Genomic DNA, 27,109 nt, shown 5'->3' on the forward strand with positions numbered 1-27,109 from the left:
GATGAAGAGTCACATGCTCTTCTGACTGAGCGAGCCAGGCACCCCTCAAAAATTCTTTATATATTCCAGATAACAAATCTCTTTCAGAGATCGGATTAGCAAAGAGAGATGATAGAACAAACTGAGACCTTTTAGTCTCAAATGGAACAAAATTTAAAATTTTAAAGCTGGACATCGGATGGACACCCGATCAATAAATTTAGCAGACCCAAGAGAACTAAATCCTACACTAGCAATGCAGAAAGCTAATAGTTAATTCAGTTCCCAGAATCTACAGAATTCCCAGAAGACTCAGTACTATAAAGCTGAGGGCAGGGGGTCATGAGTTGAGAGATGCCTAAGGACTAGAACAAGGAGGACTACTTACAGGTCTCAGAAGCAGACACAGCCTCACTTCACACTAAGCAAACAATTGCCCCTCCTCAAACCCGACAAATGACTAGAGGATCTTTTCTTCTCTGGAAAGGAAACAAAGAGTCTCTGGACTAAAGAGCACACAAGGCACAATGAAAGCAAGAGTTTAATACTAAAATGAGGAAAATTAAGTAAACACAGACATACAAGGTGCTGAGCCTTTTCCCCCTTCACTCCCATCTATCGAACAGAACGCTGGCAGAGGGCCTTCATCATCGGGCAGGAAGACTATAATATAGTGTCTCCAAGGAGAATCTAACTATCCTAAAAGAGAAATATTTAAAGAAATGGATGTACCCCAGGCACCCAAGAGCAGTGGTATCCAATGGGGGTTGGTGCCTCCATCCACCCTGGGAAGCATCTGGCAAAGTCTGAAGACATTTCTGCTGTCACAACCACTGTCATCTGGTAGGTAGAGACCAGACATGCTGCTGTACCTCCTACAACACACAGGATAGTCCCGACAACAAAGAACTATCTAATTCCAAGTGTCGGTAATGACAAGGTTGCAAAACTGTCCTAGAGCTGTACTTCTCAAAGTACTGTCCCCAGATGAGCAGCATTCACCATCACTAAGCGAACCTGGTAGAAATGCAAATTCTTAGTCCCCATCCCAATCAAATCAGAAACCCCAGGGATGGGGCCCAGCAATCTATGGTTTAACAAGCCTCGCAGGTAATTCCGATGCACACTAAAATTTAAGGACCACCGCCTGCTCGAGGTATAACAACAAATGCTCCCAAAAAATGAAGATGATAAAAAAACATATTAAATGTCATCAAAAGAATACAACCCCCCACACACACACACACAAAGTCCTCAACAAACAAGTTGCTAAGGAGGAAAAAGCAGAGAAGAACCTGCAGATGAAAATGTAACTTTTTTTTAAAGTAGCTCCACACCCAGCATGGAGCCCAAGGCAGGGCTTGAACTCATGACGCTGAAATCAAGACCTGAGCTGAGATCAAGAGTCAGATGCTTAACCAACTCAGCCACCCAGGCACCCTGAAAATGAAACTTTTTAAGTACACATAGAACACTCACCAAGACAGAACATAAACTGGGTAACAGAAAAACCTTGGAAATTTAAAATAATTGAAATCAGGTAAATATATTCCCTGACAATATTGGAATTACACTAAAAATCAGTAACAGAAGGTATCACGAAAATCTCCAGGTTAAGCAAAATACTTCTAAATAATTCATGGGTCAAAAAAGGAAGTCCTGAATAGAAATTAGAAAGAAAGTACTTCCAACTAAATGAAAGTGAAGGTACAGTATGTCAAAATTTGAGAGATTCGGCTAAAGCAATGCCTAGGGAAATTTATAGTACGAAAGGCTTATATTTATGAAAGATCACGAATCTATAATTTGTTTTAACCTTCAGAAACTCAAGGAGCAAATGAAACATAAATAAGGAATTAATATAAAAGAAAGCAGAAATCAACAAAATAAACACAGAACAAGAGAAAAATATTTTAAAATATCAGTAAAACTGATGAACCTGTAGGTAGACTGACCAAGAAAAAACAGCAAGACATAAATTAACATTAGGAACAACAGAAGGGAACGACTACAGACTTCATGAACAGTAAAAGGATAAGGGACCCTCCACACAACTTTGTTGAATGTGACGACAACTTTGATGAAACAAACCAATTTCTTGAAAGAGTCAAGCTACCAGAACTCATTCAATCTCTTGAAATACAAGTGGGAACAATTCACAACTCATTTCATGAGGACAATACTACCCCGATAACCAAAGCAAGAAAACAAAGTACAAGAAAACTATAGACTAATATCCCTCAGGAACACAGATGTAGAAATCCTCCACAAAATACTAGCAAATGAAATTCAGCATTATACGGAGAAACAAGAGGCTAAGTCAACAATTGAAAATTAATGTAATTTATACAACAGACAAAAGAAGAAAAACCACACAATCTTTTAAGTCAATAGTAAAAAAGCATGCGACAAAATTCATTCATGATGAAAGTCTCAGCAAATTAGGAATAAAAGGGAACTACTTAGACCTGATGAAGTGCATCAAGGAAAATATGTGCATCATACTTAATGGTGAATGCTTTCCCACTAAGATCAGGAACAAAAAGCAAGGATACCCACCACCCCCCCCACACACACACACCACCATCACCACTCTACTCAACATGGTATTCAAAGTCCCAGTCAATGCAACAAGAAATAGAGGCATAGATACTGGAAAAGAAAAAAAAAAAAAAAGAATCAAGAAACTTATTAGTCACTTGCAATGTATGAGCCTTATCTGCATTCCACTTCAAAAATTAATTTTTTTAAGCAAATCAAAAACAAGCTAGACTGAGTGAAAATATTTGCAAAAGACACATCTGATAAGGAACTATTATCCAAAATAAACGAAGAACTGGGGCGCCTGGGTGGCTCAGTCAGTTAAGTATCTGCCTTCGGCTCAGGTCATGATCTCTGGGTTCTGGGATTGAGCCCCAGGTCCAGCTCCCTGCTCAGAGAGGAGTCTGCTTCTCCCTCCCCCTCTACCCCTCTCCCCTGCTTGTGCGCAAGCACTCTCTCCCTCCCCCCTCTCTCTCTTAAATAAAATCTTTAAAAAAATATATACGAAGAACTAAAACTTAACAGTTAACAACCAATTAAACAACCTGATTTTAAAGATGGGCAGAAGACTTTAACAGACACCTCACCAAAAATGATACAAAAATGCAAACACGCACATGAAAAGATGCTCCACATGTCATCAGGGAACTAAAAAATACAGCTAGGCGATCATACTACGCTCTTATTAGATAGAATGTCCAAATCCAAAATACAACACTAGGTGCCAGCAAGGATGTGGAACGGGAACTCTCATTCATTGCTCATGATCCCAGAGTCAGCAGAGAGTCTGCTTGTCCCTCTCCCTCTGCCCCTCCTCCCGCTCAGGCTACCTCTCAAATAAATTTTAAAAATCTTTAAAAAAGTGAAAAAGAGTGAATCTTAGATTATGGATTTTAGGTGATGATGTCCAGCAATTGTAACAAGTGTACTGCAACGGGGTGGGATGTTGATGGTATGGGAGGTGGGAGGATGTGGAGCAGGGCATATGCAAACTTTGTACTCTCCACTCATTTTGTGTGAACCTAAAACTGCTCTAAAAAAAAAAAAATACAAGTCTTTTTTGGAAACAAAAAGATAAATTCATACAACATTATGCTAAAAAATCATTTTGAGATAACAGGGAAATTTTGAACTGATGAAATTAAAGAATTATTTGCTACAAAGGCAGGATAATGTATTGTTTTTTAAAAAGGTCCTTATTTTTCAGAGATAACATGCTGAAATACTAAGGGATGAAATGATATAATGCATGAGAGATGCATCAAAATGAGGAGGAAGGGTGGGGCACCTGTGAGGCTCAGCTGGTTAGGCATCTGCCTTCAGTTCAGGTCATGATCCCAGGGTCCTGGGATCGAGCCCCATATAGAGCCTGCTTTTTCCTTTCCCTTGGCCCCTCCCCCTGATTGTGCTCTTTCTCTCTCTCTCTCTCTTCTCTTTAATAAATAAAGTCTTAAAAAAAAATGATGAGAAAGTGGGAGGCACCTTAAGGGAAAGTATATCTGAAACAAGACTGGCTTCAAGATTAGCTGTCAAAACTGGGTACAGGATTCCTGACGGTTTAACTTATTACATCTACTCCCTGTTTACTTGAAATCACCCATTAAAAAAAAAAAAAACAAGAAAAAATTTAAAGGAGGGAATAAGTGGCCTAAAATTTACATACGGTAAAAAAAATCCCTCAAAATGAAACATTTTCAGACATACAAAAACAGATTTTGTTACCTGGCATATATAAAGTATAGGAAATGTTAATGTGTTCCTCAGACAGAAGAAAATGATCCTAAATTAAGGAATAAAAAATGGAAAGATATATACATGGGTAAATCAAAATGGAAATTGACTGTATAAAGTATTAAAATTAATGCCTGTGTTATATGAAAGAAAATCTAGTCCAGAGGCAGGTACATGGGAGTTCAACTATTCTAAGGTCCTTGAACTAACTGGGAAGAAGTACAAATATTTATTAATTTACTACTAAAAGAATAGTAAAAACAGCATAGATCTACCAACCTAATAAAGGGGATAACTGAAGTAATACAAAATAATCTAGAACAGAAAAGGCAGTACAAAAATCAAATAGTATAATGGTAAATATAAACTAAATTTAGCAGCAATTACACAACAGACTATATGTTAAAAAAACAAAGACAACCAAACTGGATTTAAAAACTCAACTTCATGGTGCTTAAAAATGATATTCCTAAACTGTAAAGAAAAAATCAAATAGTATGATGGTAAATATAAACCAAATTTAGCAGCAATTACACAACAGACTATATGTTAAAAAGACAAAGACAACCAGACTGGATTTAAAAACTCAACTTCATGGTGCTTAAAAATGATACTCCTAAACTGTAAAGAAAAAGAAAAGTTGAAAATAAAAAGAATGGGTGTAACCAAAGAAAGTGAGTGAGTCTATTCTAATCAACAAAACAGACTTTAACACAAAAGCAACTAGGACATTTCAATGTTCTAAGCATTAAATTCACAAGATAAAACTTAAAAGTATACGCACATAATAAAAGCTTCAAAATACATAAAACAAAAACTAAACACAGCCACAAAAGACAAATCCAAACGTACAGTAAGATTTCAACACATTTACCTACATACCTGATAGAATAAAACAGCCCCCCCCAAAAGTACACACACACACACACACACACAAGACTTGAACATAATTAACAAATGCCCTAACTGGAATGTATAGAAAACTGCACCCAACAACTGCAGAATAAACATTTTAAGTACATTTATAAAATTAGACCATATGCTGTCCCATAAAGCAAGTCAATATATTTCCAGTGAAAATCTTACCAAGCATGTACTATGACCACATGCAAATTAAACACTACCATGCAATGAAACAGTACCAAAAAGAGAAATCAATAAAATTCTGTACAACTGGAGAAGATATCCTAAATGGGACACAAAAAGATGTAACCATTTAAAAAAAAAAAAAAAAAAGGTACAATAAGGGCACCTGGGTGGCTCAGTTAAGCATCTACCTTCCGTCAGGTCATGATTTCGGGTTCCTGGGAACGTGCCCCGCACTGGGCTCCCTGCTCAGTGGGGAGTCTGCTTGTTCCTCTCAGTCTGCCCCTCCCCACCTTGTGGTCACAGGCACACTCGCACATGCTCTCTCAAATAAATAAAATCTTCAAACAAAAAAGGCACAATAAATTGAACTATCTTTAACAGAGATAAGCAACAGAGAGAAAACATCTAAAATACCAACAACCGAGAGAGCTTAAATCCAGATTTTACACAGGACATGTACAAATACAAGACAAAACCCAATTAAAAAATGGTCAAGAGACTAAAACAGGAACTTCACAAAATGAAAGCTAAATGGCAAACACAAACGAAAAACTGCTCTTCCAAATTATTTAATTATCAAATAGGTAACTTCAGATTAAAACCAGTTATACACTCACAGAATGGTTCAACTTAAAAGACGAGTACAGAGTGTGGTAGAAGATGTGGAGCAACTGGAATCCACACACATTACAGGTAGAATTATAGGTTGGTATAGTCTCGAAAAATATTTTGAGGCAGAAGCTGAACCGATGCTTATTCTACTGACCCAACAATTCCACTTAGGGGATTTTATCTAACAAATTACGTGTCCATAGGTACACCAAAAGACATGTTCAAGGAAGTTCAAACCAGTATTCTTTGTTATTAGCCAAAAACTAAACAACCCAACTATTCTTTAACTGCGGAAGAAACTGTGGTATATTTACGTAATATGATATTACACACAACGACAACAAATGAACTATAGCCACATGTCATCATGGATCCCTCAATGCAGAGCAAAACCCAATCACAAATGAAGATAAACTGTGATTTAATTTATATAAAACTTAAGAAAAAAGGAAGGGGCAAAATCCATAGTGTCAAAGTGAGAACAGTGGTTACCTATGGGAGGAGGTGGTGATTACAAGGGTGGAACTCTTCGTTCTCAGGGGCACCTAAAGCAATTCAAGCACGAGTTCAAAGCACTTCATAGTCCAAGTTGGAAAGCATATGTTAGAGACAGTCAGCTATAACTCTAGTACTACACAGAGGAAAACTGTATCATCTGACTGCCAACTGTAATTCAGTTCTTATAAAAATGAATTTTAAATTTCAAGCCAATCTCAAAATATTTAGATATGAGAACCACTCCCAAACAGAAGACTAATGTAATACTGTAGAAAACTAATGTGATTATTCTGAGTAAATTATCCAAAGCTTGGAACAAACTAGCAAAAACCAAGGGATTAACTACTCCATTCAGCTGCCTGCTACTCCATAACCTTACTTTTAGTCATAACATATCAAACAGGTATGATATGCTTTTCCAAATATGCTATATTTTAGAAAACTATAATCCAAATATGATCAATGTAAACAATGTTATGTTTTTTGGTTTTTTATTATTACATATAATGTATTATCTGTTTCAGGGGTACAAGTCTGTGATTCATAGTTTACACAATACACAGAGCTCATCACAACACATACCCTCTCCAATGTCCACCCCCCAGCCACCCCATCCCTCCCACCCCCCTTCCACTCCAGCAACCCTCAGTTTGTTTCCCCAGATTAAGAGTCTCATGGTCCATCTCCCTCTCTGGTTTCATCTTGTTTCACTTTTTCCTCTTCTCCTATGATCTTCTTCCTTGTTTCTCAAATACCACATTATCAGTGAGATGATATGATAATTGTCTTTCTCTGATTGACTTACTGCACTTAGCATAATACCCTCTAGTTCCATCCACGTCACTGCAAATGGCAAGATTTCATTTTCTGATGGCTGCATAATATTCCAGTGTGTGTGTGTGTGTGTGTGTGTGTGTGTGAGTGTGTGTGTACACCACACCTTCCTTATCCATTCATCTGTCGATGGACATCTGGGCTCTTTCAATAATTTGGCTGTTGTGGAGATTGCTGCTATAAACACTGAGGTGCAGGTGCCCCTTTGGATTACTACATTTGTATCTTTGGGGTAAATACCCAGTAATGCAATTGCTGGGTCGTAGGGTAGCTCTATTTTCAACGTCTTGAGGAACCTCCACACTGTTTTCCAAAATGGCTGCACCAGCTTGCATTCCCACCAACAGCGTAGGAGGGTTCCCCTTTCTCCACATTCTTGCCAACATCTGTCGTTTCCTCACTTGTTAACTTTAGCCATTCTGACTGGTGTGAGGTAGTATCTCATTCTGGGTTTGATCTGTATTTCCCGGAGGCCAAGTTGAGCACTTTTTCATATGTCTGTTTCATTTGTCCATTTGGATGTCTTCTTTGGAGAAACGTCTTTTCATGTCTTCTGCCTGTCTCTTGATTGGATTATTTGTTCCTGGGTTGTTGAGTCTGATAAGTTCTTTATAGATTTTGGATACTAGCCCTTTATCTGATATGTCATCTGCAAATATCTTCTCTCATTCTGTCGGTTGTCTTTTGGTTTTGACTGTCTCCTTTGCTGGGCAAAAGCTTTTTATCTCGATCAAGTCCCAATAGCTCATTTTTGCCCTTGCTTCCCTTGCCTTTGGTGATGTGTCTAGGAAGAAGCTGCTGTGGCTGAGGTTGAAGAGGTTGCTGCCTGTGTTCTCTTCACAGATTTCGATGGATTCCTGTCTCACATTTAAGTCTTCCGTCCATTTTGAGTCTATGTTTGTGTATGGTGTAAGGAAAAGGTCCAGTTTCATTCTTCTGCATGTGGCTGTCCAATTTTCACAACACGACGAGACTTTTTTCCATTGGATATTCTTTTCTGCTTTGTCTAAGATTAGTTCACCATAGAGTTGTGGGTCCATTTCTGGGTTCTCTATTCTGTTCCACTGATCTATATGTCTGTTTTTGTGTCAATACCATACTGTCTTGAGGATGACAGCTTTGTAATAGAGCTTGAAGTCCAGAATTGTGATGCCACCAGCTTTGTTTTTCTTTTTCAACATTCCTCTGGCTACTCAGGGTCTTTTCTGGTTCCATGCAAATTTTAGGATTATTTGTTCCAGTTCTGTGAAAAAAGCTGAGGTATTTTGATAGGGATTGCACTGAATGTGCAGACTGCTCTAGGTAGCATAGATATTTTAACAATATATGTTCTTCCAATCCATAAGCATGGAACGTTTTTCCATTTCTTTGTGTCTTCCTCAATTTCTTTCATGAGTGTTCTATTTATTAGTTTTCTGAGTACAGATCCTTTGCCTCTTTGGTTAGATTTATTCCTAGGTATCTTATGGTTCTGGGTGCAATTGTAAATGGGATCGACTCCTTAATTTCTCTTTCTTCTGCCTCGCTGTTGGTGTATAGAAATGTAACTGACTTCTGTGCATTGATTTTATATCCAACCACTTTACTGAATTCCTGTATGAGTTCTAGCAGTTCTGGGGTGGAATCTTTCGGGTTTTCCACATAGAGTTATCATATCATCTGCAAAGAGTGAGAGTTTGACAACAACTTGGCCAATTCGGATGCCTTTTATTTCTTTTTGTTGCCTGACTGCTGAGGCTAGGACTTCTAATACTATGTTGAGCAGCAGCGGTGATAGAAATCCCCGCTGTGTTCCTGACCTTAGGTGAAAAGCTCTCAGTTCTTCCCCATTGAGAATGGTATTCGCTGTGGGTGTTTCATAGATGGCTTTTATGATATTGAGGTATGTACCCTTTATCCCTACACTGTGAAGAGTTTTAATCAAGAAAGGATGCAGTACTTTGTCAAATGCTTTTTCTGCATCTATTGAGAGGATCATATGGTTCTTGTCCTTTCTTTTATTAATGTAGTGTATCACATTGATTGACTTGCGGATATTGAACCAACCTTGTAGCCCAGGAATAAATCCCACTTGGTTCTGGTGAATAATCCTTTTAACGTACTGTTGGATTCTATTGGCTAGTATTTTGGTGAGAATTTTTATATCCATGTTCATCAAGGATATTGGTCTGTCATTCTCCTTTTTGGCGGGGTCTTTGTCTGGTTTTGGGATGAAGGTAATGCTGGCTGCATAAAGAGTTTGGAAGTTTTCCTTCCATTTCTATTTTTTGGAACAGTTTCAGAAGAATACGTATTATTTCTTCTTTAAATGTGTGGTAGAACTCCCCCGGGAAGCCATCTGGCCCTGGGCTCTTGTTTATTGGGAGATTTTTGATTACTTCTTCAATTTCCTTGCTGGTTATGGGTCTGTTCAGGTTTTCTATTTCTCCTAGTTCAGTTTTGGTAGTTTATACATTTCTAGGAATGCATCCATTTCTTTCAGATTGTCTAATTTGTTGGCATATATTGCTGACAGTATGTTCTTATAATTGTTTGTATTTCTTCAGTGTTGGTTGTGATCTCTCCTCTTTCATTCATGATTTTTATTTATTTGGGTCCTTTCTCTTTTCTTTTTGGTAAGTCTGGCCAGGGGTTTATCGATCTTATTAATTCTTTCAAAGAACCAGCTCCTAGTTTTGTTGATTTGTTCTACTGTTCTTTCGGTTTCTATTTCATTGATTTCTGCTCTGACCTTTATTATTTCCCTTCTTCTGCTGGTCTGCTTTATTTACTGTTCTTTCTCCAGCTCTCTTAGGTGTAAGGTTAGGTTGTATATTTAAGACCTTCTTGTTTCTTGAGAAAGGCTTGTACTGCTATATATTTCCCTCTTAGGACTGCCTTTGCTGCATCCCAAAGATTCTGAACCGTTGTGTTTTCATTTTCATTTCTTTCCATGAATTTTTTTTTAATTCTTCTTTAATTTCTTGGTGGACCCATTCATTCTTTAGTAGGATGCTCTTTAGCCTCCATGTATCTGAGTTCTTTCCAACTTTCCTCTTGTGATTGAGTTCAAGTTTCAAAGCACTATGGTCCGAAAATATGCAGGGAAGGATCCCAAATTTTGGTACCGGCTAAGACCTGATTTGTGACCCAGAATGTAATCTATTCAGGAGAATGTTCCATGTGCACTAGAGCAGAATATGTATTCTGTTGCTCTGGGATAGAATGTTCTGAATATATCTGTGAAGTTCATCTGGTCCAGTGTGTCACCCTTATTTCCTTGTTGATCTTTTGCTTAGATGATCTGTCCACTGGAGTGCAGGGGCGGAGGGTGTTAAAGTCCCCTACTATTATTGTATTACTGTGATGTGTTTCTTTGATTTTGTTTTAACTGGCTTATCTAGTTGGCTCCTCCCATGTTAGGGGCATAAATATTTACAATTGTTAGATCTTCTTATTGGATAGACCCTTTAAGTACGATATAGTGCCTTTCCTCATCTTTTACTACAGTCTTTGGTTTAAAATCTAATCTGATATAAGGATTGCTATCCCAGCTTTCTTTTCATGTCCATTAGCATGATAAATGGTTTTCCATCCCCTCACTTTAAATCTGGAGGTGTCTTTGGGTCTAAAAGGAGCTTATCGATGGGTCTTGCTTTTTTATCCAATCTGATACCCTGTGTCTTTTGATTGGGGCATTTAGCCCATTTACATTCAGGGTTAACTATTTAAAGATAGGAATTTAGTGCCATTGTACTGCCTGTAAGGTGACTGTTACTGTATACTGTCTCTGTTCCTTTCTGGTCTATGTTACTTCTGGGCTCTCTCTTTGCTTAGAGGACCCCTTTCAATATTTTTTTGTAGGGCTGGCTTGGTGATCGCAAATTCTTTTAGTTTGTCCTGGACGCTTTTTATCACTCCTTCTATTTTCAATGACAGCTTAGCTGGATAAAGTATTCTTGGCTGCATATTTTTCTCATTTAGTACCCAACAATGTTATCGATGTTATGTTTTTTACAGAAGAGCCAAAACTCTACATACTTCAGATTTCCTTAAACTCCTATTCTGTGCTATTTGGGTAGAGGGAAATAGTTTCAGCTTCTAGTGGCTTCAAAATATCCAAATTTTCTAACATCCGGACTTTACTTCCATGTCTGTTTTATTTACTACACTTTTACTGGACACAACAAGAGAAAGACAGAGGCTAAGTAGTATTGACAAAAAAAAAAAAAATTAGCAAGCTTGAAAACTGTCAAAGCTCTTTTACATAGAGGCAGGCCACAGATACCATTTCTCACAGAAATATAAAACTTATGCAACAAATTACATAAAATGTTTCCATCTAGGGAAGAATCTTAACCATAAGGTAAAGATTTTTGTAATTTCCTATACTTATTTCTAGACTATCTAGAAAGATATTCTTATTTTTGTCCTGAGGCCCATGTTGCCACCACTAACTCAAAATAAAAAATATGTGCTACAATGAGCCTCTAAGGATCCATATTTCCTATAAATGTATGTTTCCTACTCTGCTCTTGAACTGACAACCTACGGTAATAACCAACGGGCCAGAAAGTTGAAAACTTAGAAGTACCAGATACGTTCCCAATAACCAGAAGAATCAAAATTGTAACGTACTTCAAATAATTTGAAATCAACCCAGCATGTACAAAACAACTGTCACTAGCCACTTCTCTCAACACCACCCAAAGTCAGGTGTTTCACATCAGTGGATTCTCCCAACTAATTTAAGTTTATTCCTGTGTGATCACCGAAATTATTTTCCCTTCTATTGAATATAATGTAACTTTTTGAAAATGCTGAGCTACTGTTGCACATATCAACTGCTGTTCTGCAATACAGTGATACTGTCCCAGACTCTCAAGGTGTCCCGTATCTGCTCTTTTGCCAGACTGTAAGTTCTTACCTTGACAGCTTATCTCCCCTTCCCCCTAAATTTGCTATTTTTAATCAGGAGGAAGAAGCAGATAAGTAATCAAGAATTAGAAAACCATATAAAATAGAATGCTGAGATAATCTGAAATGCTCTCCTGACATGAAAACGTGGGACCTAGTATATCAAATTTTAGGACACCAATCTCAGCTGCTCAAGGCCCACTTCACTTATTTCCTGTTCTTGATGGACTGGGGGAAGAAAGACACACACACACACACAGGTGGAGTGAGGAGAGGGAACAAAGTAGTAAGAAAAAAAAGAATGTTTCTGAAACATTTAGACCTGAATTCAAATCTTGGTTTTGCCACTTTCAAGTTGTGACCTTGAATGTTACCTAAGGATCTCTGATCCTAGGTTTCCTCATCAGTAAAATGGAGATAATATTTATTCTGCAGGGCTGATGGGAGAATTAAGAGAGCTATGGAAAGTACCTGGGGGCAGAATACTCACACTCATGCAAACACTCAAATATTCAACCCTAATTATGTGAAAATAAACTTTGAATTACAACCACTTTTTAAAATTAAGTTAATCTAAAAAATAAATAAAATTACATTAATCTAACTTTCAAGTTAGTAAAATTAGAAACACTGTCATCCTTTACAACTATCCCACAATTCAAACTTGCCTTTAGCCATCTGTCTCTGCTCCTATTAAGTATCCTCAGAAAAAAAAGTAAATTTTGTGACCTTTAAAAAAAAGCTTTAAATATTAAAACATACATATTAATTGTATTCCTTGCAGAACCACGTATTAACAGCATTTAGCAAGAATTTTCTAAATAGTTGTCCGAATAATATACTACATTCAAACATCTGGTATTTTAGTATTTTAAGTCACAAGTCTTTTTTTTTTTTTTAAGATTTTATTTATTTATTTGACAGAGAGCTCTAGAGGCAGCCAGCGAGAGAGGGAACACAAACAGGGGGGGCTGGGAGAGAAAGAAGCAGGCTCCCAGTGGAGGAGCCTGATGTGGGGCTCGATCCCAGAACGCCAGGATCACACCCTGAGCCAAGGCAGACGCTTAACGACTAAGCCACCCAGGCACCCCTAAGTCACAAGTCTTTTAATCAGTTCCACATTCAATATTGCTAATCTCTTGAAAAAATCCATACTCAATAAATCATCCTATGTAATAGTTCGTCCAGTTATCACTCTCCAAATACCTGATGTCCGAGTAACCTTAATTAGTATCCTCATTAAAAAACACTGCATAAATCTAACACAAAGATGTCAAGTATGAGACATAACTAGAGACATGAGCAACTATATGGGAAAAAGGCACCTTCTTTTAAATATAAAATTGAGCACTCAGCCATAAACGTTATAGTGCATTAGCCATAAAATGTACTATTTTTAAAAGTGTTTCTATGACGGGGCACCTGGGTGGCACAGTCGTTAGGCGTCTGCCTTCGGCTCAGGGCGTGATCCCGATGCTCTGGGATCGAGCCCCACATCAGGCTCCTCCGCTATGAGCCTGCTTCTTCCTCTCCCACTCCCCCTGCTTGTGTTCCCTCTCTCGCTGGCTGTCTCTATCTCTGTCAAATAAATAAACAAAATTTTTAAAAAAAAAAATCTTTAAAATAAAAAAAAAGTGTTTCTATGATCTAAATCTGACAAAGAATAGCAAACTAATGTTTAGTTATTCACATGCTAGGATACTATTCCAGCCCTCTTCTATTGCAAAAAATTAAGACTCAATTCACTGGCAAATAAAAGGTGCAGGAGGAAAGAAAACAATACAAGTAGAGCATATAAACCCTGAGCCAGGTACTTTATACATATTAATTCTTGAAATCCTCCATACAATCTAGTCAATCAAGTACTCCATATCACATGTTAAAAATGCTGCCAGTGAGGCTCAAAGAAGTAAAGCACCTTGCTCAAAGATGTCTCCAATTCCAATGTTCATATCCTCTCCAAAATGCAGACCACATTTCAACGTACTTAAATTAATATGCCAATACACACTTCCCCCTTTCTCAAAATCCTAACAAAAATTTTATGAATAATAAATAAATAATAGTGGAATAAGTAAGTTCCACATATGCCAATATAGAAAGACCACAAACAAGTGAAAAGAGAATAAGCAAAGTGCAGGGTAATGATCCATCTGCTTAACAAGAATAGAAAATTACATATGGGTATATAGATAAATAATTTTCTCAACAGAATCACCAGATGAGTTTTAAAGGCTATAGAAAATTTTACCAAAAACCACTACACCCAAGTCTCAACTCTAGAAAGCTGTAGCAGCTGATTAACCAGTAATAAGTAAACCAAGCAGTCTACGTTGTATCAGTAAGAAATCAAACTAGCTCACTATAGCATAAGTTTACCTGTTAAGACCAGAGTTCAGATCCTCTGGGGTAATGAAAATATTTTGCAAAGTACAGGCACTCATATATACACTTTATCATACCTATAATGAATGAAATGCTTTGTATGCCAACCCAAAACTTTTTGCATCAAACAAATTTACAGAAGATATCAACTTTAGTCTCTAAAAAAATTCCAATCCTAATTTAATGAAATTTTCTTTTTTTAAATAATGGAAGCTGCTCTTACAGAAAAACAACAGAAATAATGCCACTGGACACTTTAATTAAACTAAAAACAAACATCACATTTTTCTAAGTAAATCACAGTTAAAAATATCCCCCAAATAAGTACAAAATATTGCAAATAAATCTTTAAAACACTATTTGCTCACTCAATAAATACTTGCATTACACAACAGGTGCCAAGCACTATGGGATTAGGAGGTAAGCAAAACAGCCTCTACCCTTGCAAATTCAGTCTGGGATGGGAACGATAAAGTCCATATAATCACAAAATGGTATCACAAATTAGAATTGTTTAACTCATTTAGATTGGTAAGCCCAATCAAACTCTGATAAACTAACATTTAAATAAACTTTAATCACTATACTGTACACCTGAAATTAATATTACACTATATGTTACCTGGAATTTAAATAAAAACTTTTAAAAATACAAATAAATGAACAAACTTTAAGGCCGAAAAACCCAGCCAGAGAAAAGTCAAAGCAGCCTTGAGTAGTGGTTAGGTGTGGGCCCCAAAGTTAGTCACTAGGTTTGAATCTAGGCCCACTATTTAATGGGTATCTGAATTTGATCACATTATTAACCTGAACCTGTTTCTCCTTTCATTTTTTTTCAGGATTTTTTTCTTTGAGAGCAAGCAAGCGAGCCGGCAGGAGGGACAGAGGGAGAGGGAGAGGGAGTCCCAAGCGGACTCCACAATAAGCACAGAGCCCAATGTAGTGCTCGATCTCACGACCCTGAGATCACGACCTGAGCAGAAACCAAGAGTCAGTCGCTTAACTGAGTGAGCCACTCAGGTACCCCCATTTCTTCCTTTTAAAAAAGGATTAATAATACTTTCATCATAAAGTTGTAAAACAAAAAAAATAATAATGTATTACACCTTGATAAGTCTAGAATACTAGCTATTCTGTTACTGTCATTAGCAGCATCGGCAAAGGCCCAGAGAGGGAAAGAGCTAGGGAGTGATATCTGGGGGAAACGAAGATATACAAATGGCTGAAATGCAGTGAATGATGGAGGAGAGGTAAGTAAGGAGCAAGACATGAAGACTCTATTAGCTGCGCTACGTAATTCTGAAGTCTGTAGCCACACATGGTTAGTCCAAGTTGAGATGTGTTGTATGTATAAAAATACACTCCAGATTTTGAAGACTTAGTATAAAAAAAAGGAAATATATCTTAATTTTTCATGTCTATTTACATGTTGAAATGACATTAAGAACATACTGGGTTACATAAATGTACTATTAAAATCACAATACCCAAAAGGTAGAAAAATGAACTGTCCATCATCCAATGAGTGGATAAACAAAATGTGACAAATACAAACAGATTATAATTCAGCCTTAAAGGAAGGAAACTGACATCTGCTACAACATGGATGAAACTTGAGGACATCATATTAAGTGAAATCAGTCATAAAAGAACAAATACTTATGATTCCACTTTTATGAGATACCTAGAGTAGTCAAACTCAACGAGAGAAAGTAGAATGCTTGTTGCCAAGGTCTGGTGTGAGGGGAATGGGGTTATTGTTTAACAGGTACAGTATCTCAGTTTTGCAAGATGAAAAGAATTCTAGAGATGGACGATGGTAACTGTTGCACAATGCAATGTATTTAATGCCGCTGAACTGTACACTTAAGAACGGTTAAGATGGTAAATTTTATGTGTATCTTACAATTTAAAAATTTCACTTTAAGTGACTCTAAGAAAATTTAAATTACATATGGTCTGCATTAAATTGCTATTAAAGAGCACTATATTGAAGCCATGGTAAAATTTTCCAGTGAGAAGGGTTTTGAGCACCCATGTGACAGGATCTAGAACAGTAAGCTCTAATGCCCTAAGGCAGAAGACAGCACACTTTCTGTAAAGGGCTAAAGAATACTTTCAGTTCTGTGGGCCATCTGGTCATTCTGAAAGCGGTCATAGATAATAGCGTAAGTGAATGGACATGGTGGATCTGGCCCACTATCATTGGCTGACCCCTGCGTTAAGCCACTGGAATCAATGACTCCTACCAGCTGAGACTGCTAAATCCTCAGGAATTTTGTGAGCCAGTTTAATATTGGTAGTTTAATATCTGCCACAGTAAGATGAAAATCATGAAACACTTGAAAATCAGCAAACACAAATCAGTGCTGTTTTTCCTGAAGAAGTGGTTGATAAACATTTACCAACACACCACTGACTGTATTTACTTCTTTCCTATGCATTTAAACTTACATTAGTTGTCGGGGCTCCTGGGTGGCTCAGTCGGTTAAGCATCCCACCCTTGATTACAGCTCAGGTCATGATCTCAGGGTCCTGAGCTCCAGCCCTGTGACAGGCTCTGCGCTCAGTGTGGAGTCTGCCTGAGATTGTCTCCCCTTTTCTCTCCCCCCACCTCTGTCCCTTCTCCCCACTCATGCACGTGCTCTTTCTCTCTCAAATAAAATCTTTAAAAAAAATAATAAAAATACAAAAATAAAATTATAGTAGTTGTGAACCATCTCTGAGAAAAATGGATAGTCATTCAACAGTCATTCTGCATTCTGTGGTTCAAATGAAGAACGGCTGTTCGAAAAGAATTACGTTCCAGCAACCAGAAACGAGAGAGTATCTGAAGCACTCATGAGCTGTGGTTGCAGAGCAGTAACCTAAGGGGAAAGCAATTTTAGACAAGCTGTGAGGAGGACAGGAAGCCATGAGATTATGTATATACTGCACCCAATGAAGGCTCGATAACCGGCAGTTATTATTAAATACATATCATTGTGCGTAATGGTATAGACTGACTTGTAAACAAATATTTACTGAACCCAAACTATGTGCTATGCTTTGGTAACACAATGGTGAACAAAGATTATCTCTACCAGAAGAAATAAGCACTAATCAAATAACCACATAATCAATTTAAATTGTGATGAATTATGACCAAAAAACAGAGTGCTGTGAGAAAATACAGCAAGGAATCCCAATCTAGTCTAGACAATCAGGGATAATTCGCTGAAAAAGTGACCTTCGCACTGAGATTTAAGGTATGGGTGGGAACAGGCAGAGCAGGAGGCATTCCAGGTAGCAAGAACAAATTGCAAAGAAGTCCTCTGAGGCAGGGAAAGAAAAATGTAACAACAGGTCAAGGAACTAAAAAGTCAATATGGCAAGAGCAAGTGACCAAGGAGGAAAAAACACATCACAGTGGAGAGAAGGCAGGAGCTGTAAGCACATAGGGCCTCAAGGCCACATATGTAAGTCTAAGATCAGTGGGGAGTTATTAGTTTTAAGTGGAGCATAACATGATCTGATTAACATTTTTCAGAGATTGCAGTAGGAATGAATGCTCGGGGGGGGGGGGTGATGTGGGGAGACTCACCAGCAAGCTCCTATAGTTTGCAGGCAAGACACAATAACAACTTAGTGGAGTCAATCCTCGATCTTAATTTAAAAGTACCTACTTAGTATATTAAATACTTGGAGCAATTTTTGGTCTTAGGACACCACTCTTACAAATTTGAAACCCGAGTTTTGTTTATGAACGTTATTATCTACTGATGTTTGCTATATTAAAAATTAAAACTGAGGCACGTTTAAAAACATTCATTTAAAAATAACATGTTAATATAAATAACATTCCTATGAAAAGTAACTATATATATTTCCCCAGTGGGAAGAGTAGCATGCTTTAAATTTCTGCAAATCACTTTAGTCTCATAATAGAAGAAAACTGGATTTTCACATCTGTTGCGATATCTCAACATTTTAGTGTATGAGAAGTATGCTATTGATTTTTGAGAGAATTAGAGTGAAAAATGCAACACAATTATTGTGAAAATAGTTTTGATCTTATGGTCCTCCTGGAGGGGTTTGGGGAACCCCCCACCAGGCCACACTGAGTCATGTAATTACAATGAGATGCACTTCACAGTAACTAGGATGGCAATAATCAAAGACAGACAATAACAAGTGTTCCCAGGGATGTAGGGTAATTGGAATCTTCATGCACTGCTGGTGGGAATATAAAATGGTGCACTTTGGAAAATAGTTTGGCAGTTCCAGAAAAGTTAAACATAGAGCTACCACATGACCCAGCATTTCCACTCATAGGTACACACTCAAAAGAAATACAAAAGCATATGTCCACACAAAAATTTTTTAGTTATTCACAGAGACATTATTCAGACTGGTCAAAAAGAAACAACCCAAATGATTAACAACCCATTGGCTGATGAATGGAGAAATAAAATGTGAAATATATCCATACAATGAATATTATTCAGCAATAAAAAGAAGTGATCCATGCTACACAACACAGATGAACCCTGAAAACATTAAACTAAGTGAAAGAACCCAGTTACAGGTTTCAAAATCTGTATTTTACACTTTCAGCACATTTCAAATCAATCCAACCACATTTCAAGTATTCAATAGTCAGATGCGGCTGGTAGTACCGAAGTGGACAGAGCAGTTCTAGATCCATCATAAAGTATAATGTTAAATGATGTTTCTGGTAATGATCCTGACACACAGCAATTTCCCCTAGCAAGAAAAGGCTCAAATCCATGCAGTACAGTATTTATGTTATGTCTAAGTATACTGATACTTTTCTAAAAGCTTCCAGTACTGTAAATGTTTTCTAAAACTAGAATATATTTTACCTGAATATTTCAGGTAATTGTATTTCAAAATCTTACACTATAACCTGGAGAGCTATAAAATCCCAGAACAAGCTAGTTAGATGTTACCTGGAAGCTCCCTTCCATTCTCTGCACTAATTTTAATGACTGACACACACTACACCACCACCCCCACCCCCACCCCCCATCTTGGCCTTCATCTCCCTTGTTGACACTTGGAAGTTCTCACACTGTTTCCCATAGTAGATAATGAATAATTAATAGGGGTAAAAAGTCTCCTACACAGGGACCCTGTGCCACTACACACAACTTATCTATTTTTTTAATCTATTTACTTAGATTATGAAAACCCGTATTTACAAAATCACCTTGAAACACACATGGTTAAGTTTATATTCTAGCTACCCTTAACTAGAAATTTAAACATTACTCAGTTGTTGACTGCTCAATGAAAAGTAAATTTCAATTTAACTTTAAAAAAAGTGTTATTATCAACCACAAACAAGTAACACTAAATACCAACTCTATTAAGGTCATATACACTCAATGGCCCAATGTTCATATACACTTAAACAGAACCCAAGGGTAAAATAAGAAAATTAGTTACCACCTTACAACATACTTTATAACTGATCCAGAAAGTTTAATGTAATTTCATCCAATCAAGAATTAAAACATTCACATAAATACTATTTCAGCATAATGTACTAAGAGAACTTACATTATACAAAACACTTACTGAAAGAGATTGTAAACTGTAGAATATGGAACTTGCCTGATAGAAAACCTAAGCCTTCAATATTTTCCAAGTCCTTTGCCCACCATACCCTCTTTATCTCTAAAATTAGATAAACATTTTCAGGACCAAATTTTCCAATTTTTTATTGAACATTTTTACTGAACATGGAATCTTAATGTCATTAAATATATTTTAATGACAAGTTTTACTTTGTATAGTTTAAAATCTATCAAACCCTTTAAGAAAAATTTAAGTCACAAAATGACATACTTTCTTGTGCTTCAAAAAGGATTTTACAAATCATCTGAAAAGTGCTTTTCTTATACTCACGCATTTTTCCTCTATGTGTTTCCCTTAACAGACTCCACAAGTAGTTCAACTTGTCTTCAGGTTATTGGTGCAGCGCTACATGTTTTTAATGACGTTTTCTGCTTCAATAGAAAGCATTTCTCAGAATAAAAATTCAACTGCAATCAAAGTAAGCTGCTCTGGAAAAGCTTTAAACAAGTTACTTTGGTTACAGAAGAATAAGATTAAAACCTCCACAGACTTTAAAATTCTAATGTCACCATCACAAACAGTAAAAACAAACCCTCACAGACAGAATATCATAAAATGATTTAAGTGAATTTTTCCACTTATAAAATATTGACTCTTTCTTCCTAATCTTTTACAATAAAGTGCTGAAAGCTGGTAGGAAAAGTACAGACCTGAACTAGGAATCCTAAAAGACCCAAGGATTTCAAATGCTATACGGCTACACATACACTAGAAGCGCTAAAATGAAAAAGACTGACACTATCAAATGCTAGCAGGGATGTGGAGCAACAGGAACTCCCAAGCACCTTTGGTGGAACTGTAAGACGTTAGCAGCCCTTTTTAAAAACATAGTTTCTTACAATACTAAGCCTATAGCTATCCTATCACCCAGTCATTCCACTTCCAAGTATTTAACAGGCGAAACGCATCTGTCCAACAAAACATATTTGTACAAGAGTGTTCACAGCAACCAACTGCAAGAAGCCCAGGTGGCCCTCAGCAGGAGAGTGCATTAATTATGGCATATTCATACAGCGGAAAACACAGGGAAAAAAGAAATTACTGGTATACACAAAGAATCTCGTTCTAACGCTGAGTGAAAAAAACTTACGCAAAAGAGTACATACTATATAATCCCACTTATGTGAAGTTCTAGAACAGGCGAAACTAATGGTGAAAAAAATGAAATCAGTGGTGGAGGAGAGTGGGACTGAACGAACAGGGAAAGGCCAAGAGGGAACCTTTTATAGTCAACTATAAAGTTCTACATCTTGATAAAGCTTTGAATCATACAGGCTATGTATTTGTGAAAAACATTTAATGGTATTTGCAACTTACTCTGAAATGCCTCCAAAAAACAAAAGGAATTAATACGTGATAAGAGCAAATACAGCAAAATGTCAATTGTGGTTGATGCACATATGAATATTCACTGTACCATTCCTTCAACTTTCCTGTATGTTGGAAAACATAAAAATGTTAAGGGAAATTTTTATGCAATTAAGGACACCCCCCCCCCAAAAAGGTGATTCCGTAGGTGGTAAAAGTTTCTCACTTGATGGTACAGTGTATTTACTGCTTCACAAAACACACCACCTTTCAGAACTATATAAACCAATACTCTATTTACTGTTCTGAAGAAACTTACATCTCAGGAATTGCTTCCTCAAAGACTGTTCGCATTATTTTGGATAGTCAGAGATCAATTCAAAAATTATGCAAAATATCCTGGGATGTACATTCAACAATAAGCTAAAGCAAATCTGTTGAATTCTTCAAGACTCTTAATTTAACAGCCAAGTTTGTATACCTGAGCAGATTTTAAGTAATAAATTATTTGGTAATATTCTCCATTAACTCCAATTTTATTCTTTTATTCGACTGCAACCGCTAATATCTACAAACGTGGCTACCATCCCTCTAAAATCAAACAAAAACCTCCCCAATGACTGGCACCTAAGGGATGAGAGATAAATGTACTAAAAAGAAAACAGCAAGTCATCAATGAAAGTCATCCACCTTTCTCCTTAAGCCTAGTACTATTAAGATGTGGCTGAAAACAATTTCTACGTCATGGTTAATTTTTTCTTGAAGATTGAAAGGTAGGAACAATTTCAGCAATCAAAACGCAAAACTAAATGTACACGTGCTCCTCGCCCCCAGATCTACCCTAACCCGCAGGCAGGTAAAACAATGAGCACCCCCCCCCCTTTTCTTTTAATTCATGAGACAAAACCGCAGAGGAGGCTAAAGCGAACCCTCGCCTCAGCCCAGCCTCCACCCCGCCCGGAGCGCGGCGGTGGTCCCTTTCCTTTGTGAGGAGCCGGAGGGAGGCGGCGGGGGGCGGGGAGCTGGGGGAGGAGGCTGGTGGTCCGCGGACGCGGGAGTAGGAGGAGGGCGCGGAGGGAAGCGGCGTCCGCGCGTCCCACAAACAGGCCGCGGGGCCCCGCCACAAGCCTCTGCGGTGTCCCAAGGAGCACACCCAGGAACTTGGGTGTGATCTAATTCGAGAAGAGACCCGGGAGAGGGGCCGAGGGCACCTCGGGGGACGATCCCCTCCCAAGCTCTTCCGAAACCGTCCCCTCCTGCCGCAGGCGGAGGTCCTGCCGCCACCCCCACCCCGGGCCCGAGGCCAGGGCGGCCCTCACCTGCTGGACGGAGCTATTCTCGGGCACAGCGAACTCCTCCTTCTCCTTCGGGGTCTTCACGGTGACTTTCATGATCTTGGGCTCCGCAGAGGCAGCGGCCGCGGGGGCGCCGGCACCTTCGGCCGCGGCGGCGCTGTCCTGGGAGCTCGGAGGGCCGCCGCTTTCACCACTCTCGGCCATGGCGGCGGCGGCGGTGACTCAGGCGCGCAGGAGGGAGAGGGCGAGCGAGGGGGAGCCAGCAGACGGCAGAGCCGGCCGGCCCGGGCAGCGGAGAATGCGGGGCACGCCGCCGCAGTGACAACGGGTGCAAGGCCGCCCTGGCAGGCGAGGGGCCGCGGAGCTTGGTGTGGGCTCCGGCGCAGGCCCGGGTCGGGCGCTCGGCAGCCGCCGTGTGTTCAGACGCCGCTCGGTCGCAGCGACATCCGCAGCCGCCGCCGCTCTTCCTCCTCCCCGCCCCTCCCCCCACGTCCCTCGGCCGGCGCCGCGCAGGGCACGCCGGGTAACTCGGCTGGCGGCGTCGCCGAGTCATGCCCGGCCGGCGCCGCTGCCCCCTCCGGCTGCCTTTCTTTCCCTCTCCCGCTCCATTGCTCAGGCGGAAGGCAGAGTGGAGGATTTAAAGCAAAATGGGGCGGGAGAGATCAATTCATTTCATACATCCCCTTCGTCAAAAAATAAATTAGGGGGTTCTGGGAGGCGCTGTAACGGCGCGCTGTGATGACCTCACGGCTAGCGAAATTACTAGAAAGGGGGCTCGACCACTGGGCGCTGCAGCCGCGGATGCGCCTGCGCGCTGGTGGTCCAGGTGGTGTCCCCCGCCCCTTGCAGACCCCGCGGTGGCAGTGCCCAGCCAGTCCGCGCCGTCACGCTCGCCTCGCCTTTGCGCGCACCCAGTGCCCGGACCGGAGGGGAGTGAAAATGCTGGCGAGCTGTGCTGTCGCTTTCACATCTTTCCATTTGCCTACTTGTAGGATTTTAAGTGGTTGATTTTACTGCCCGGTGCGCGGGAGTTGGAAGCTAAGTTAATGGAGGAAAGGTCTTCATTATAACGAAAGGGAAATGGGCCGCAGCCACCCTGCGCAATCCCGCGGAGTCATTGCTCCACGGCCACGGCGTCCCGCCCTCGGGTCAGCCCGGTGTGATCTGGCGATCAGGCCACATCTGCTGACAGTGGCCTGTCCTCCGGCTCTGACAGCCCTGCGCGAGCGCCCCGAATTCTCTGAACACTATCCCTCAAAATACGTGGGGCAGAACCTGGGTGCCCAAAGACTGCCCACCTACTTGGGGCGTTCATTTTATATTCTAGAAATTAAGTAATCTCTGCAGGTCAGTCTTCAGGTGTCATTAAAGGCAGCTGTTCAAAAGTCATTTTCAGTAGAGTATGGGTACAAATAAGAAATAAGTTGATTATTTTTCCCGTGACAATCCTGAATTTGAAATGACGTCATCATTTGCCTTTAAAGATGACTTGCAAGGAATATAGAACCCAGGGCATTAACTTTATTAATCAGTATTGCGCAAATGGAAACCCTGACAGCCCACTGTGTCCCAAATACGCAAAGACGCATTCCGTATTTCTATTTTTAAACAATCCAGCCCTGTTCTGGCAAAAAGCACTGTCCCATGAAGACTACTTTTTAGCAGAACCCCTTGGGAATCTGGGTGTCGGAGTTCTGAAAGAATAAATTGCGATATAGACATCGTTTGACATCAGCTGGATTTCTGGCAGCATTGCTCAATAAGGTGAACAGATTACACAAGGCTCTCTGCTGAAGGATACGCACTGCTAAAGGTGACTACTTGCATGTGTCTAGGTGTGAGGTAATCACTACTTAAGATAGAAAGTTCCACCATTGGACAACCAATCATTATCTCTAGCCCCGTTCTTATGAAATTGCTCTGTAATTATCTGTATCTACTTCAATTTCTTTAAAAAAAAAAGATGTATGTGCACAATTTATGAAATAATAACAATTTATGTCTAAGAATATATAGTATATATACCACTTTTTAGGAAATAATCCTACCTTTTAAGGAACCGTTGGTAGTGGGGGTCTAGATAAGGATCAACAAATTTCCAGGGAAGACTATATGGTAAATATGTTAAGCTTTGCAGGGCATAGATTCTCTATCTCAAATAATCAGCTCTGCCCTTGCAGCACAAGGCAACCATAGACTACACATACATGAATTAGTTGCTGCATTCCAAAAACAGTTAAAAAAACAGGCATAGGATCTGATTGGAACCCCAGGGTCTACATGTCTACTTGAGGCATTTTCTTCTAAATGATGTTTTTCATTAAATGGTCAGTTGGAGAAAAATTAGAGGAGCATATTTCGTTCATTCTACAAACATCAATTGAGCATAACCAATGTCCAAATACTATGTTGAGAATACAAGACAAATAAGACTCAGTCCCTGTCCTCATCCCTGTCCTCAGAAAACCTAGAAGCTAGCTGGACAGGGAGAAGAAGTGACGGAGATGGCAGTGACATGCTGCTAAATGTTTAATGACCAATTCTCCAGAAAACAAGCTTTGATTTATAGCGTTTGCCAATTTCCTTGATGTAAATATTTGCCAAATAGGCGATCTCAAGCTATCAATTTGAGGTCAACTTGCTCACAAGATTCCTGAAATTTTACCAGTCAGTTCTCACAAGCCAATGTGAGCCAGATATCCAAACTTCAAGTACAATGATACGAGGTTATTGTTCACAAGGTAGAAGAATTCTTCCTTGACAAAACGAGGCAATTAATTCACCCAACACGAATTTATTGAACACATTTTAATGCTGTGTCCAAGAACTTACGTAGCTTTAACACAACGTAGTAAGTCATATAAATGACGTGCATTCATCACGTTAGTCCCCTACTCAAAATCCATCAGAAGTTCCATGCGCCTGGAAAATAAAGCCCAGACTTCTTAACTAGAAATTCAAGGCCTTCTACTAACTCCTGGTCTGATGACCAAGTTTCATTCCCATTACCCTATGCATACACTGCACTGCCGTCAGACATATTTAGAAGCATTGTTCATTATACTCCCCTCACCTCTGGTCATTCCTTCAAGTCATTACCCCCTCTACGCACACACATTGTGCCCATCATTGCTGCCTCCTCTCTAACACCTACCTTGACCACCCACCCCTACGGAATCAATTTTTTTCTCTGATCCTCCATCACAATTATTATAACAATTCACTTAACAATTCATCACTTGTAACAGCTTCTATGATCTACAACTATTCTTCTGCTACCAGTCTAGCTCACGCCCTTATTAATTCTGGCCTAGATTACAGCAAAAACCTCCTACAGAGGTTCTTCCGCCTCGTGGTAAAGTCTCCATCCTCAAAACTGGCTCCTCTTGGTGCCATCTTATCCTTCTATAACTAAGCTTTGGCTATGACGCCTAGAAATTTTTCGTGAGCTCTCACCAAAGTTTTAGAATAATATCTAAACTTCGGGGCGTTTGTGTCCCGGGCCCTCTCTGACCAAAAGACCTTGTCTCCTTCATATCTTACTCCCAACCGAATGTGTCTCCTAAGCTCTCCAAGCTTGCCCTGCACTTCCCCGCTGAAGACTTCAACACGACATTTTCACTGCAAGTAGAAATTCTTCTCTCTCATGTTTACTCCATTGTTTTACCCACCTTTCAAGCTGCACCTAAAATGTGACTTTCCCTAACAATTTTTCCCTGGTAACCTTTTTTTGATCAGAAATATTCTCAAAATTCTCTATATTTCTATATAACTTTATTACCTTTTTGGTGTCGTGCCTTGTATTACACTTAATTGTGCGTGCATCCCCTTTATTATCGAGGTCTTTGAAAACAGGGATTAAATCTTAATCATTATATATACCACCCAGTGCCCAAACTAATTTCTTGGCGTGAGAGCATTTACTGTTGAACTGAAGTGTTGAACTGTCCTGTTTCTACTAGAGAGGAAATTCATTTGATTCAATAGATCATTTTATACTCCTTTGTCTCTCCCAAGGTTTACGGCATAGTGACAGATAGAAAGATAATAGATTCGTACATACACACCTTGAAACTTACTTGCTTTGCAATAGGTTCAGAGGTAGGAAACATTATTTATTCCTGCTTGGGGTGAGGGAGGCCAAGGCGGATGAGTCAGAGAAGAATTTTAAAGGAAATGATTTGAGCCAGGCCTTAACAAATAGGTATGACTTTGTTAAGTGTGTTAACAGGCAACATCGTGATGCAATGGTGAGAAATAGAAATTCTGCTAGAGCGCTGATCTCAAAGTGTGGCCCA

General features: G+C 39.2%; 1 protein-coding gene across 3 annotated transcripts in view; it reads right to left on the minus strand.

Annotated features, from left to right (window-relative positions):
- UBQLN1 (ubiquilin 1) overlaps positions 1-23,318 on the minus strand; it is a 55,989-nt gene extending 32,671 nt beyond the window's left edge. For 2 of the 3 annotated variants that reach the window (XM_045780948.2, XM_045780946.2), the window contains exon 1: positions 22,836-23,318. In XM_045780948.2, coding sequence (XP_045636904.1) covers positions 22,836-23,015 — 180 coding nt within the window. In that variant the 5' untranslated portion in view covers positions 23,016-23,318. The remainder of the gene's footprint in view (positions 1-22,835) is intronic. The other variant, XM_045780945.2, reaches the window with a different exon arrangement.
- Positions 23,319-27,109: the final 3,791 nt, after the last annotated feature.

This window comes from Ursus americanus, chromosome 34 (genome assembly GCF_024610735.1).
Source record: "Ursus americanus isolate L20-20 chromosome 34, mUrsAme1.1.p, whole genome shotgun sequence".
Classification (NCBI taxonomy): domain Eukaryota; kingdom Metazoa; phylum Chordata; class Mammalia; order Carnivora; family Ursidae; genus Ursus; species Ursus americanus.